The sequence below is a fragment of the Bos taurus genome, chromosome 19, assembly GCF_002263795.3.
Source record: "Bos taurus isolate L1 Dominette 01449 registration number 42190680 breed Hereford chromosome 19, ARS-UCD2.0, whole genome shotgun sequence".
In the NCBI taxonomy this organism is placed as follows: domain Eukaryota; kingdom Metazoa; phylum Chordata; class Mammalia; order Artiodactyla; family Bovidae; genus Bos; species Bos taurus.
Window position 1 is genome coordinate 22,657,586 of NC_037346.1, and position 13,918 is coordinate 22,671,503.

The 13,918-nt window shown below is 47.8% G+C and overlaps 1 protein-coding gene and 1 pseudogene across 1 annotated transcript in view; both read right to left on the reverse strand.

Moving 5' to 3' along the window:
* Window positions 1-13,918, reverse strand: part of PITPNA (phosphatidylinositol transfer protein alpha) — a 33,596-nt gene that overhangs the window by 12,689 nt on the left and 6,989 nt on the right. The window contains exons 3-7 of the mRNA NM_001046582.1: window positions 12,184-12,329; window positions 8,871-8,962; window positions 4,169-4,176; window positions 3,017-3,091; window positions 1,248-1,331 (exon numbers count right to left, since the gene is read on the reverse strand). Of these exons, the coding sequence (NP_001040047.1) occupies window positions 1,248-1,331; window positions 3,017-3,091; window positions 4,169-4,176; window positions 8,871-8,962; window positions 12,184-12,329 (405 nt within the window). The remainder of the gene's footprint in view (window positions 1-1,247; window positions 1,332-3,016; window positions 3,092-4,168; window positions 4,177-8,870; window positions 8,963-12,183; window positions 12,330-13,918) is intronic.
* On the reverse strand, window positions 6,214-6,314 carry LOC112442780 (uncharacterized; annotated as a pseudogene).

A 13,918-nucleotide genomic window follows, 5' to 3' on the forward strand; every position in this document is an offset into this window, starting at 1 on the left:
GTCAGAAGTTGGGGGTGGGGGAGGGGGGTGGGTAGGGAAGAGAGAGGGAGAGAGAAAGAGATCAGATTTTCCACCGCAGTACAGTTCATACCATTCTTGATGCTTTTGGCGCAAAGAAAACATGGGAAAGTCTATAAACAAGATATAGAACTGTTTACATTTGCCTCTGAGGAGAGCTCTCTGTGATTTTGTCTGCCAGGGCTTGTTTTCAGTTTTACCAGACTGTGTGAGCAGGCCTGGATTTCCACTGTTTAAGATGGGGATTTGAAACCTGGAGTGAACATCCAGAGCACCAGGGAAGGTGTTTTCAAAATACAGTTGACCCTTGAGCAACACAGGGTAATTTTATTTTATTTTATTTTATTTTATTTTATTTTTTTAGGGTAATTTTAAAGAACAGGTAATTCTAAAACAGCAGCTGGAGCTGAGAACAACCAGCCAGTCATTTCTGAAATCTTCCAGTCCCACCTCTCTCTGGCTTGTTCTGTTTTGTTTTTAAACTGCCTTGTTTTAATAAAATCACTACTGGAAATGTTCGATGTATTGACTTTATCCTCTTGTGTACTGCTGTCAATCTCCCTTCACTGATTTAAAATGCAGTCAATGCTGTGTGTTAATTAACAGTAACAAAAGTTTACTCTTGGGCTGTTTCTCTGCATTAACTAATGTGGGCAAGGGAAAACCTAAACTCCTTATAGCATCTGCTTATCAAAAATAACAAAGATATACAATCACATGCATTCACATACGGTAGTGAAGCACCTTCCAAAGTGAAGGAGATTACCTATTAAACCTTCCCTACCTCTGCTTCTCTCCACTCACACGAAACAACCAGAATCGACAAAACACTCAAAGGGCCATCCTCTCGGCTAGTGTTTCTGTCTGAGAACTATCTGGGGATGTTCCGTTTGAGGTATATAGATGCACACTTAGGATCTATTCACGTTGCTATGTATGTTATACTTCAATGAAAAGTTTTTGTTTTTTTGTTTTTGTTTTAAATCCACTAATCTTTTGAGGATAGGAGTGGGGATATTAAGCCAAGAAGCATAAGAGTGTATATCTGGGCCACTATTTGCCTGGTGGTATCCCCAAGTCAAGATAAGGTGATTCTTAACACTCATTTAGAAAATAAAATACTCAAGAGAGAACTTCCCTTTGACTCAGGTTGGTATGATTCCTTGGTTTCTCTGACATAAGTGACTTCTGCATCTCAAAGGCCACCCATACAGCTGAATACTTCCTACCTTGCTAAGTACTTGGCTTCGATCTGCAATGTCTATATATATGACTTCCACATGTTTCCATGCCTCAGGCTCCAGTTTATGCACCTGCAGGAACAAGGGTGACCACTCATTATGTACAATTTTATAGCTACCACACCCTTTACCCAGAATGGACATCTAACAGCAGCTGTTCCCATAGCCATAGTCATGAGATTCCTACCAGTCCATACAAAACTATCCAAAGGAGTGGGAGGGTGAATGAATTTTAAGTGGACATACATTTGAGAACTAATGCTCTTTCAAGCTAAATATGACTGCAGCAGCCCAAGACACTCTCCAGGCTCCCCTAGCACCTTCTTTATTTCCGTGTGTTCCCCCTTTGTAAAGATTGCATATTCCTCTTGTGAGGATCCTGCCTGCTTAGCCATATACTGCTTATTTTGATGCTCTTAAAAATTATTAATAACTAACTTGGAACTTCCCTGTGGGCCAGTGGTTAAGACTTTGCCTTGCAATCTGGGGAGCTAATATCCCTCATACCTTATGGCCAAAAAGCCAGAACATAAAAAAACAACAGAAGCAATACTGTAACAAGTTCAAGGAAGACTTTAAAAATGGTCCACATTAAAAAAAAAAAAAAAAGGTCCACATTAAAAAAAAGTAAAAGATCTTAAAAAAAAAGATAAAAATTAACTAACTCAAAGAGGTGGTATGAGTTACAAAATTCTGATACAAGTTGAAACGTACAAAAGGATATGATAAAAAGTAACTCTTTCTCTTGCATGTCTCTCAGTCAGCTCCCAGGTACCACCACTGCAGAGATTTTCTTTTAATACAGAAGGTAGCACATATTTAACATCCTTTTTTTCCCCACTGAACAATATCTTTTAAAGACTGTTCCCTCCTGGCTCTTTTTAATGGCTGCATAATAAACGGCTACATGGTTGCACAATGTTTTCTTTAACAGGATCCCACTGGTGGGCTCTTATGTTTTTAACCTTTGGCTACACCAAGAATGGCTCAGTCGTAAAGAATCCCCCCGCCAATGCAGGAGACTTCAGTTTGATCCCTGGGTTGGGAAGAGTCCCTGGAGGAGGATATGGCAACCCACTCCAGGATTCTTGCCTGGGATATCCCATAACCAGCAGAGCCTGGCAGGCTACAGTGTGTGGAGTCGCAAAGAGTCGGATATGATGTAGTGACTAAACCAACACCAACAATACAGCAATGACTCTCCCTGTATATTGAATGATTTCACACATACGAAAACATAACTATAGTATAAATTCCTAGGTGTGGAACTGCTGGAGTAAGGGACACGTATATTTTAAACCCGAGGAGTTACTGGCAAACTATGCTCTACAGAGGCTGTAATTTTGATGGGCTTTTTTCAGGGGTGTGGGGGCGCATCGCACATGTGGCTCTGGGATCTTAGTTCCCTGAGCAGGGACTGAACCCAGGCCCAGGCAGTGAAAGTGCCGAGTCCTAACCACTGGGTGGTCAGGGGATTCGCTCATTTTGATGTTATAAAACTTTAGCTCTTCTGTGCCAGGAGTTGTATTTTAGACCAATCCCAGCACTAGCAGAAGGTCCTTGAAAGCATCTTGGAGATCATACTTCTAAGATTAGAGACAGAGCAATCCCATGCTGGTAGGACAGATCTAGGCACAGGATGCGAGCTTCCTGGCCAAGAAAAAGGGGACCACAGTGAAGAGCCCTTGGCAGGGATAGTCTCGGTACCCTGTCCTGAGGCCTGGAAGGCCTCGGGGGGCTTGGGAAGTGCTACTTACGTTCTCCAGGGTCCCAAGATCAGGTTTGTGCCAGGTTTCAATTTTAATCAGGAAGTCTTCTTTCATGTACTCATTCTGCGGGAGGGGAAAGGACACCTTGCAGTCACTCGGCTCGAAGCTGCAGAGTAACTGCCCCTCACCACCCACTCTGGGCAGGCAGGAGCCCCCAGCCTCTGCCTGGTACCGACAGCTCACTGTACCGGGGGCCCACAGTACGCCAGGCGCACGGTACCTCACTCAGTCTTCACCCCAGCCTGTGAGGGCTGTGGCAACACGACCCTCACCTCACAGTTGAGGAAAGTGAAGTTCAGAGGGGACTTCCCAAGTCCACAGAGATAACAACAGACCTGGGCCTCAAACTCAGTTTTGTCTGACTTCAAAATTCACGTACTTAATCCTTGTATCTCTGCCATTCTCCTCGTGTGCAGGGTGTACAGGCTGACTGGCAGCGTGGGAAGAGCACAGGGAGACTCCCGAGCCATCCGAGCGTGTTGCCCACTTCCCCCGCCACTAGCCAGCCTTCAGCTGAGGCTGAAGTTCTCAGCCTTTTAAGCCTTCATACTAATTATCATCTTCTTCCCTTAGTGGTTTTAAAAACTGGAACTACTTAAAGGAGGAACATGTTAACCCCCTAACTCCTCAGTGGGAATCAGGCTCCCCGAAACTTCCTGTGAGGATGCTGCAGGGAGGACAGAGGGGGCGCTGACAGAGGGGCTGGGCAAGGAGAAGACCAGGCTGATGCCACAATCCTGCCTAGTGCTCACTGGGGTCAACAGATGCCCAAATGGGAATGCCCTGATCGGGTCAGTGGCACTGGAGTTTTCTGTACAGCCTTGAGGAGGCCAGGCCCGGGGCGGGCAGGGGAGAGCCACGCGTCACTCTGTACACATGAGACCTGGGGCTAGGACGCCACAGTCCTGACTACTGACTGCTGCAGCACCTACAAAACCACCTGCCAATGCAGCTTCAAGCAGGAGGGGACGGTGCCAATTAACAAGTTCCTCATCAGGACTGAAAGGATGAGGCCTCAAAAGCCCCAAACGTCACCCAGGACAAAGACAGGAGTATCCAGGAGGCCCCAGGGCAGCTCCATTTTTCTTTCTCCTTTCCTTATAAATCATCTACAGTCCCAACGCCCCTGAAAATACTTACTGTGATAACTGCTCCACAGCAAGGACATAGAAGGAAGAGAGAAAAAGATTAATGAAGATGAATAAAATATCCACCCCTCACCCTGGGACCACGGAAGCAAAGACTTTTACTCCCTGGGGCTTACGCCACAGTCACCCTCCAAGTCCCAGCAAGTGCATTTGGGACCTCAAATGCACCACCTCCGAGTTTGACTCGTACACAAGTCCCCGAAGGCCGAATATGGGGTTTCATTAAAGGGATGCCACTACTGGCTCCTGGGGACTATTCCCAGCTGGGCAAGGACAGGGAGCAGCCCTGATGAGCTGAAGCACCGAGCCCCATGGCTCTGCGGTCAGACCATCCCCTGGTGTCCCCCTCCTCCCGCCCGGCCCCTGCTTCCAGGGGCACAGGGCAGGGCGCCGTAGGCCAGGCACTGTCTATCTGCCCTCTGCATCCTTCCTGTCACGGTAACCAAACCTCTCACCCGCCACACTCCTGCTCATTGTAATGAGACCCCCTCGGAAAGCACTGTTCAATTATTTATCAGAGAAAATGATGGCAGCTCTCTAATGTCACTGAGGAACGGACTAGCTTTCCTCCTGACCACGGCCCAGATCATTCTGTACTCTCTGAATTTAGGAGTTGGTGCAATTTTGGATGGATGCCCCCACTGCCCCCTCTGACAGCATGTGGGGCTAATAGTCAAGCTCCCTGACTCCAAAACTGAAACTAAGGTTACCTCTGAGACTGAGATGAGGACAAGCTGAAACATAAGGGATAAGATCCACCTCCTATGGAAACAACCCAAGAATAACTGACAAGAACCTAGTGTACAGCACAGGGAATGCTACTCAATATTCTGTAATAACACACGGGAGAAGAATCAGAAAAAGAAAGAGTGTCTGTAGATGTATAACAGAATCATTATGCTGTACATATACCTGAAACTAACACAACACTGTAAATCAGCTACACTCCACTAAAATCAATAAAGGGAAAATGTTTTAAAAAGAAAGGAGAGAAAGAGAAACAACCCAAGAGACGATCTCAGTAACCTCCCTGAATCCAACGGAAGTTACTTGGGAGAAAGCAACAGATCAAGATGATAACTCAAAGGCTTATTGAAATAACTGCCCTGTTATTCGTTTAAAAAAAAGGAAATGATGGGTGCAATATCCATCAAGGGTGAGTCCAAAGAGACCAGCGTGGCAGCAGTTCTCTGGCGCTGTACGAGGCCTGTCTAGCAGCCCCACCCTGAGTTCAGGTTGGCCTGGCCTGATGACACGCGTCACCAGGGTTCTCCAACAAACCACCTGATTCTGAGTCTATGCTCCCCGAGCAGCTTTCTAGTTTGGCCTCTGCCGGGATGGAATGTGCTGATCGATACACACAAGGGTCTGATCACTTAAGCAAGTGGATGATGTTCACCACTACACGCTGGAATTTGGTTTCCCGAGTGGATGAGCCCACAAGGGAAGAAAGTCCTACTTGGCAAACAGGAATATCTGGTTTCATTAGTCATTCTGTATTTCAGTATAACTTAATATTTTGGCATTTCGGGGAGGGCGGGGGTGGGGGATACCTTTGGATATCAGCTCTTTCTAGGATCCTGAGAAGCAGATCCACTCAGTTCTGACAAATTGTGAATGTACAAGGGTGATGACCCCCGTTTAATGGCCTTTCATGCTAACATGGGTGAACAGACAATCCTCCCTAATCTTTTCCAGCCTCCCTGCTTCCAAACACCTCTGCACTCAGACAGTTCTCTTTTCTTCAAACTGCAACCCTAGGTAGTCTGGAAGAGCCTCAGTAAACTCTCTGCAGTTGGAAAACAGGGCTCTCCAATGAGACCAGTAAGGTCCTTCCCATGCTTCCAAGGCAAGGGGCATAGGTTCAACCCCAAGACAGGGAACTAAGATCCCACATGCTGTGTGGTGTAGCAAAAAAAAAAAACCAGAAATCCTCCCAAAACTATGTCTTTATTGAAATTGTATTCAGACAGGGTTAAGGTTAGAGGGAGAGGCAGGAGGAGAAATATTTATTTCCCTCTTCCTACTTTCTTTCCTTTTTTCATGGAGTGCTTCATGAATTTGCGTGTCATCCTTGCACAGGGGCCATGCTAAACTCAGAATCATTCAAGTTTTAGTCTATGTGCTGTTAAAAGCAAGTGTCTCTTCCTGCTATCATTTACAGGCCCAGGCCCATCTTACCCTCTGCTCATGTCCCAACTCATGAGCATCGGGGGATAAGAAATAGAGAGAAATAAGGTTAAGAGGACAGAAAGAGCTGAGAACAAGTAGAATATTGCAAATCCATCTTCCTTCTACTCAGAACAAGGTCAGAACCTTCCAAAAGGCATGTGGAATTTTGCTCCACGCCCCATTATCCCTCTCACTTCAACTCTGATCTGCTTAGGCCAGCCTAAGAGTTCTGAACTAATAATCTTTCTCCCACCAGTCCCCAGCGGGAACTGGACACAGCCTTCCTTGTTCAGAGCTCTTTTAAAAGACCCATGTCTAACTGAACAGATCTAAGATTCAAGCACTCATACTGCATGATGGTGGGTTCTGAATGTAAAGTCAGCACCCACTGAAGAAGCCAACCTCCTCTCCCTCACTGCCTGCCTCTCCTCTCCGTGGGGTATTTAGAAATTGGTTTTCTTCTTTTGGCCATGGATCAGAACAAGATGCTAATGAACATAAGGCGTCTAGAAAAATGCCCGTCAGCTGTAGCTCACTCTCCCCAGACCTACATAGAGGGCAGCAGCGGCTCAGCGGGCACAAGCTGTGAACCCAGAACCCCGCCCCGGGCATGCAGCAGTCCACACTACCCGCTTGCCTCCTTTATGCCAAGTTGGCTAAGGTTCTTATGATGCATGCTCAGTGCAGCTCTCTGAGACATCAGGAAAACTCACCCTTGGCCCCAGACCAGCCGCACCCAGCCACGGCGCACACTGTGTGTCTTTTAGGAAAGTGTGTGTGTGCCCCTTTTCCAAGAATTGAACAGCGTCCTGTCTGATGCTTAGGGAACAGCGATGTTTGCGTTTTCAGCTATAGCAATAAAACTCTAGGCATTACACATGCCAGGCCCCACCAATGACTGAGCATCTCCTGATACAAGGTTCTCGAGTGAACAAGGACCAGAGAGCAATGACCCTGTTTCTAGATGGCAGTCATTCCCTGAACAGGATGAGGACCACACAATTTTCCTCATCAGATACAATCTAGGGAGTGCTGGGTCCCCACAAATGAGAAGATAAGTGTCATAGTACATGTAAGCAGAGGCTGGCAGGAGGACCCCACAGCCAGACTGTCTTCACCAACAGATGCAGACCGGCTGGAGGGAAATCCTCGTAACTCACAGTCAAGTTCCAGGGACCTGGAGGGAACCCCCACCGAGGATATGCATCAGTAACAGCATGGGCTGTCCAAGAGGTCTGCTTCAAAACAACCCTCAAGACTTAGGAATTTTGAAAAGGGAATCCCAGAATGTCTAGAATAGAAAACCCAGAGACGAGACTAGTGAAGATTAAGAGAAGCCTTCCACTCCCACTCCCTCCTTCAACTATAGAACATGCTGGTCGAGTGGAAGGCGCTGACTCATGGCTCTTACCAGTGATCTCCCTCTTGCTGGGCCTCCCCTCCTCAAATCTGGTGTGCGGATGGCAGGTGTTACGTAACATACTTGGGGGATAGCTGTTTCTGAATCCTTTGTCATCACATATTGGGCTTATTTCAACACTTCTCCAATAATATCAAGGTTTTCCTTGCTATGTTTTCTGGTGTATAAGCCTGGTCTTTCACCCGGGCAAGAAGGTAACCCTAACAGGCTCTTTCCTATGACTGCCCCTCTCTTTTTTTAAAAAAAGAATCTTTTGGCCACATGGCATGCAGGATCTTACTTCCTACGACCAGGGATTGAGCCCATGACCCTTGCAGTGGCAGCACGCAGTGCTAACCGCCGGACCGCCAGGGACGTCCTGGATGGCCTCTCTCCAGAGTCCCTGAACCTCACAGTTGCTTTTCAAGCCAAACGTGAATATATACCATTAAGGCTGGAAACTTCAGCATCTAACACTAAGGGAGGGGTGTAAAAAGACCCTAGCATGTTCAAACAATGGAATTCTGTGCAACCATTAACCAATTTTTAAAAATAGACTATAGATAGTGACAGAAAATAGGTTTTCCATCTACTGAGTAAAAACGGGCAAGCTAATAATTAGTAACATTTGACCCACAATTTGTCTGGAAAACACGTCTGGAGGCTTTACACACACACACACACACACACACACACACACACACACGTATATAAAAGCATTTTTAAAAAGGATTAGACAGAAAGACACTAAAATGTTAACAGCGACTAGAAAACGGAAGGATCATGGGTGATTACTTTCTTATGTTTGTATGTATTCTCCGAAACTTACCCAGAGGACATTACTTTTGTAATGAGTAAAAAAAATCACAATTATCATACTATCCCCAAATAGGAGGGACTGGTTCTGTGCATCTTGGGCCGGGGCTCCTTGGTGGTTCCCACCCAGCTGGCTGCCAAACTGCACTAGGCGACACTGCCGCTCACCACCAGCCTGAAGAAAGACCCCAAGCTCATCCTTGCACTGGCTTAATCTGGAAAATGGAGGCGGGAGACACACCCCAACTCACTGCCACCCAGGGCCTACTTAACTACACATCCACGGCGCGGCGGGGGCTGTACTCACCGGTTCTGCAGTAAGGGTAGGCATTCCATGCTTTTTCATGTATATTGAGGGCTCCCTCTGGGGCCAGCATTCGAACAAACGTGGGCACTTTGCTGTAGTGAGAAAAGGGTTATGAAGAGAAAAGGGGGAGAGAGTTAAAGACAGTGGGCTTCTGTGGTACACCCTCCAGGGCACAGTTCCAGTCTCTTCACTGGGGAGTTGACACTCTAGTTCTCACGAGACCAGGAGGTTACTCTGGTTGCATGCGAAGAGCCAGCAGTCAGAGCCCGACACCCCAGCTCCGCTGGCTACTAACATGCATCTGCAACCTGCCCCATGACCTGGCAGGAACAGCACAGCGGATGAGGCCCCAGGCTACCTGCCGTGGCTCATCAGTCCCCACGCTATCGTTACACACCCTTCCAGAGCTCACTGGGCCCAGGGCACGACACTACACCCTGCAAGGATGAGACGTCTCTGAGACTGGACCAGAATGACTGGCTGACCGACTTGGAATAGGGGATCCAAGATGATCTGATATGCTGGGGTCAGTTCTAGTGGCCAGGAGGGCCCCAGGGCCATCCTGCCTTTCAGGACAAAATAATTTCTTATCTCAAGTTACAGAACAACAGGTATATAAAGTATGAGCACTTTTTATTTTTTTTAAGGTATGTATATTCCTCTGCCTTAGTGTTATTAGTTTTTTAAAAATATTTATTTGGCTGCATTGAGTCTTAGTTGTGGCACGTGGGATCTAGTTTCCTGGCCAGGGACTGAACCTGGGCCCCCTGCATTGGGAGTGTGGAGTTTCAGTCACTGGTCCACCAGGGAAATCCTCCTCTACCTTAGTTTTTAACTGGTAATCTATGCAGTTTAGCAGGTGCCAATAACCTCATCAGCTTTGGTGCCTGAGGCCTCAGAAAGATGAGCTACCCCCAGGAGAGAGCAAACTTCGAACAGAGAGAGCAGTCCCCTGAGACCCACTCACTCACAGCCATACTCATTCAGGTGTCTGCGTGTGCCAGGCACAGGACACACGCACACATCACGCAGCCGTGGCCCCTGTCCTCGGGGAGCTTCCGTTCTAGTGCGGAGTGGAACTAATCAGGCAGAGCACTGTGAGGACACATGAATGGGGAGGTTCCCCAGGGAGAGGAAGGTTTATGTGAAAACACAGAGTCGTGAGTGGGTAGGGCTGAGCTAGACAAGAGGACGGGGGTGGGATGGGAAAAGCTGGGGGGAAGAGAGAGAAGTTCAGAGCAACTGGCATAAGGCATAAGGTGGGGAACACAGGAGAACTAGCAGAGGCTGAGCCACAGAAGATCCTGCATCTACACCACAGAGGATGGACTTTGTCCCGGGGGCAAAGGGCCATCTATAGCTCTAAAGCTGGGGAGCAACAGATCTGGACAGAATACTAGGAGCTGTGCGGAGTGGCAAATAATCCAGACAAGAGACTGGAAGGAAAGAGAAACGCTGATATAACCAAGGACATGGACTCAAAAGGACTTGATGTGATATGATGAAGAAGGTAGAGGGTGTGGTGAACCCATGGTTTTTGACCGGGAAGACTAACAGCTGACAGGAAGGCTTTGGTCCTTATGAGGAGAGGTGGCCATGGTACACAGCACTGTTGGTTTGGTTTTAGTTTTCTTTTTATAGCAGTTGGGTGTCTTGCGGTTAACAGCAGTGGTGGGGGTGGAATTCCCTGGTGGTGAAGTGGTTAGGACATGGGCTTTCACTGCTGTGGACCCGGGTTCAATCCCTGGTTGGGGGACTAACTCTCCATAAGCTGCATGACCTAGCCAATAAAAAGACTAGTGGTAGGCAGGCTCAAAGCTTCTACCCTCTCCATAAGGAAGAGGGTGAGACAGGGCCTACTCTCTACATGTAGACCTTCCTCGACTACGTCTCGAGGAACCAACTGGTCCCTCCTACCAGCCTCACTATGTCTTTTCAAAGTTCTCATTAAAAAATGTTGGGCTGGCCAAAAAGTTTGTTGGGTTTTTCTGCAGCACCTTATGGAAAAACCCAAATGAACTTTTTGGCCAACCCAATACAAACGCACTACAAGGAAGGTTTGTCCTGAGCCTAACTCTCATCAATGGCTCAGAAAGAATGGGTAGGCAGTCAGCTCAAAGGTCGAAGGGGAGGCGTAGAGGGAAAAGAGCACAATGGCGAGGAAGTGGGATCGTGGTGAGATTTCCTCCCCCACTTCAGCGCTGCTCTGCACGCTCCGGCACTCACAGAACCGTGGACCAGCCCCCGGGCTGGCGCTTCTACATCCCTAGAGCAGACTTCAATTAGCAATTTTACCAAATGAAAATGGAACTGCTTTGTTCAGTTGAACTGACTAGAGATTAAGGTTCAGGTCTATGTTGCACAGCAATGCGAACGTACTTAATGCCATTTAACTTAAAATGGTAAAAACAGTGAATCTTGTGTTGTGTACATCTTACCACAATTGTAAAAAGAAATTGAAGGCTTATTTTTTCCAGCAGTGGGTCGCTTCTAAAACAAGCTTGATTCAGCATCCACTTGAGCTGGTCTAAGTTTACTATGACTTTCAACGTTCTTTTGGGCCAGTTTACAGTTTACGAAAATATTACTGTCTTGGTTAGGGATTCAGCAATTGTGTGATTTGCAACGGATTCTGGTACCCAAATCAGTTTGTGCAATACTTTTAAATACTTAACAGCTTCAAGGTAAAGAGAGGTACCAAAATTTCTCCAGGACCCGATTTTATAACATCAGAATTTTAAAACACTATCTGAAGCCACAATTCTACTTTTAGGCACAATTTATTATAGATTTACACATACTAAACATATCACAGGATCTGTGCAGAAGGAGTTTTAGTGGAGGACTGCCTATGAACATGTGGAAATAACGGTAAATTTATTTCAAGATTGGCAAAACCACTGCCAGCACGTCTGTTCGTAGACTGCATGTGCTTTAAAAGAGGCCAAATATGCTGACAGTGAAACAGCCATGATAAGAAAAGAAAGAAGAGATCCCATCTCTGTCAGATAACATAACAATAAAGGAAATGAACACCCACTTACACACACACACACATTCTTTGTACTCACAGACAATGAAAGGGCCCACAAGAAGATAAGCACTATCCCTTCTAGGGACTAGGAGCCTGATGGGGCAAGTAACACTTTAAAAACAAACAGAACAGCCCTTAAAAGAGCAAAGAAGAACCACCTCTACCCACTGTCACAGGTGAAACAACTTGAGTAACCAGCCAACACTACAAACACCCGCAATGGGCCGCCGTCTGCGCTCTGACAGCAGGCCCCACCCTGGCTCTGCCGCGGGCACCTACCTCTGTAAGTGGTAGATCTTGTGCGTGTATTGGCCTTTCTCGCCGTCCTTCTCATAGGGCTCGTTCACCAGGACCTCCACGCCTTCACCACCACCCGTTTCATTTTTGCTGGCCTCAGCCACAGAATACAGCTGCCCTACTTGATACTGAAGGAACACAGAGAGGGGAGTTACTGCCAACCCAGAATCTTCTTGAGGGCTGCACAGAGTCCTGTTGCCGGGAGCTGTCCACTGAGATGGCTCTGGGATCCCTGAATCCGGGGGCTCATCCCGTAGTTCCTAACGTGGCCTGGTCCAAATCTCCCCCAGAGCCACTGACAACGCTGCTCTGTGCCCCTTCTTTACCCGTCAGAGGTGTCTAATTTCATCCTTCCCTTTTTCACACCCTCCTTCAAGGTTTAAGGAGGCAGGTGAATATACTTCATTTCATACCACTATCCAGAAAATAGATTATAGAATCCAAGGTAGTTTTTGCTCTGTGTCTGACTCTGGTCCCAGATTCCCAAACAAGATCGGGCTGGTTGCTAGAAGTCTCTTTATCCCATCCCCCTTAACAGACGTGACTTTCTGTGAACAAACGCACCCAATGCTCCGTGAAATCCACAACCCCTGCTGTCACCCGGGCTCATCTTTTTGCTTCCGCTCCAGCACTGGGCCCCTCCTCCCCTGCCAGCACCTCAGGGAGAAGTCTTGCAGGCAACCAAATCTCCTGATGCTTTCCTGATTCCTGGTAGGGCTGAAGCAAGTGCCCTGCTTCTCGTATTCCATAGCACAGATTCCTATCCCACGGTGCTGGCCAGATGCACCCTCTAGGTTGGCACTTACTAGGTGCCCAAAGCCTAGTTTTCCTTTATTTGGGTCACATGCCACCCTATCAAGTCACCAGTCAAGATTGCTGGCCTCCTCTGATCCCCTCAGGACAACACGGTATGAGGGCCAATGACCCGGGCAGTGCCCAGGCCTGGCCCTTCTGTTTAGAGGGGAAAACAAGGTGAGAAGAGAACAAACAGCAGCTGTTAAAGCAGGAAGTTACACCTATACCAAGGGATGCCTCTTCCCTGTCATGGCCAATGCCACGAGCCACAGCACTTTAGGGAGGACGAGGAAAAGAGAGAAAGGTACTTGATTACGGTTTGGGGAGAGGTGGGGATCGAGATTGCCTCACCCCTCCACACTCCCTCCCCAAGCTCCTGGTACTCCCGGGAGCGAAAGACAAAGGTCTTTCTCTCCTTGAGATTAAAGCAGAAAAGCTGTGTCTCTGGGCAGCCACCGTGGAAGCTACTGTGTGCAGCAGCAAGGAGCAGTGCGGCTTCCCCCGCTCCGCCTCAGCCTTGGAAGGCCGCTCTAGCCGGCAGCCTCCCGAGCTCCGCAGGGACATTTCTGGGCAAAACCTGTGAGGTGAAGCAGCACACCAGGACTCACTGTTCACCGCGAGAGAACCCACCTTCCAAAGCAAAGACACAGTACAAGTTGCCAAGGAAAGACCCAAGCAAACCAGCAAGGCTCAGTTGATCCCGTGAAGAGGCACATCTGGGTGAGAGCCAGTCACCTTGACCTTGCTACTCCAGAGTTACATCCAGGCTGCCTCAATGCCCCCACAGAGCCCCAAGCTGTCCCGGTGCCTTTCCAAGTCCAACCCCTAACAGGGGCGTCCATGAAAACCCCTATCAAGTGGGTCAGGGTTTGGCTTAGCCAGGGATCCTAAGCAGCAGCAGTGAGTCTGTTTCAGAGTCATG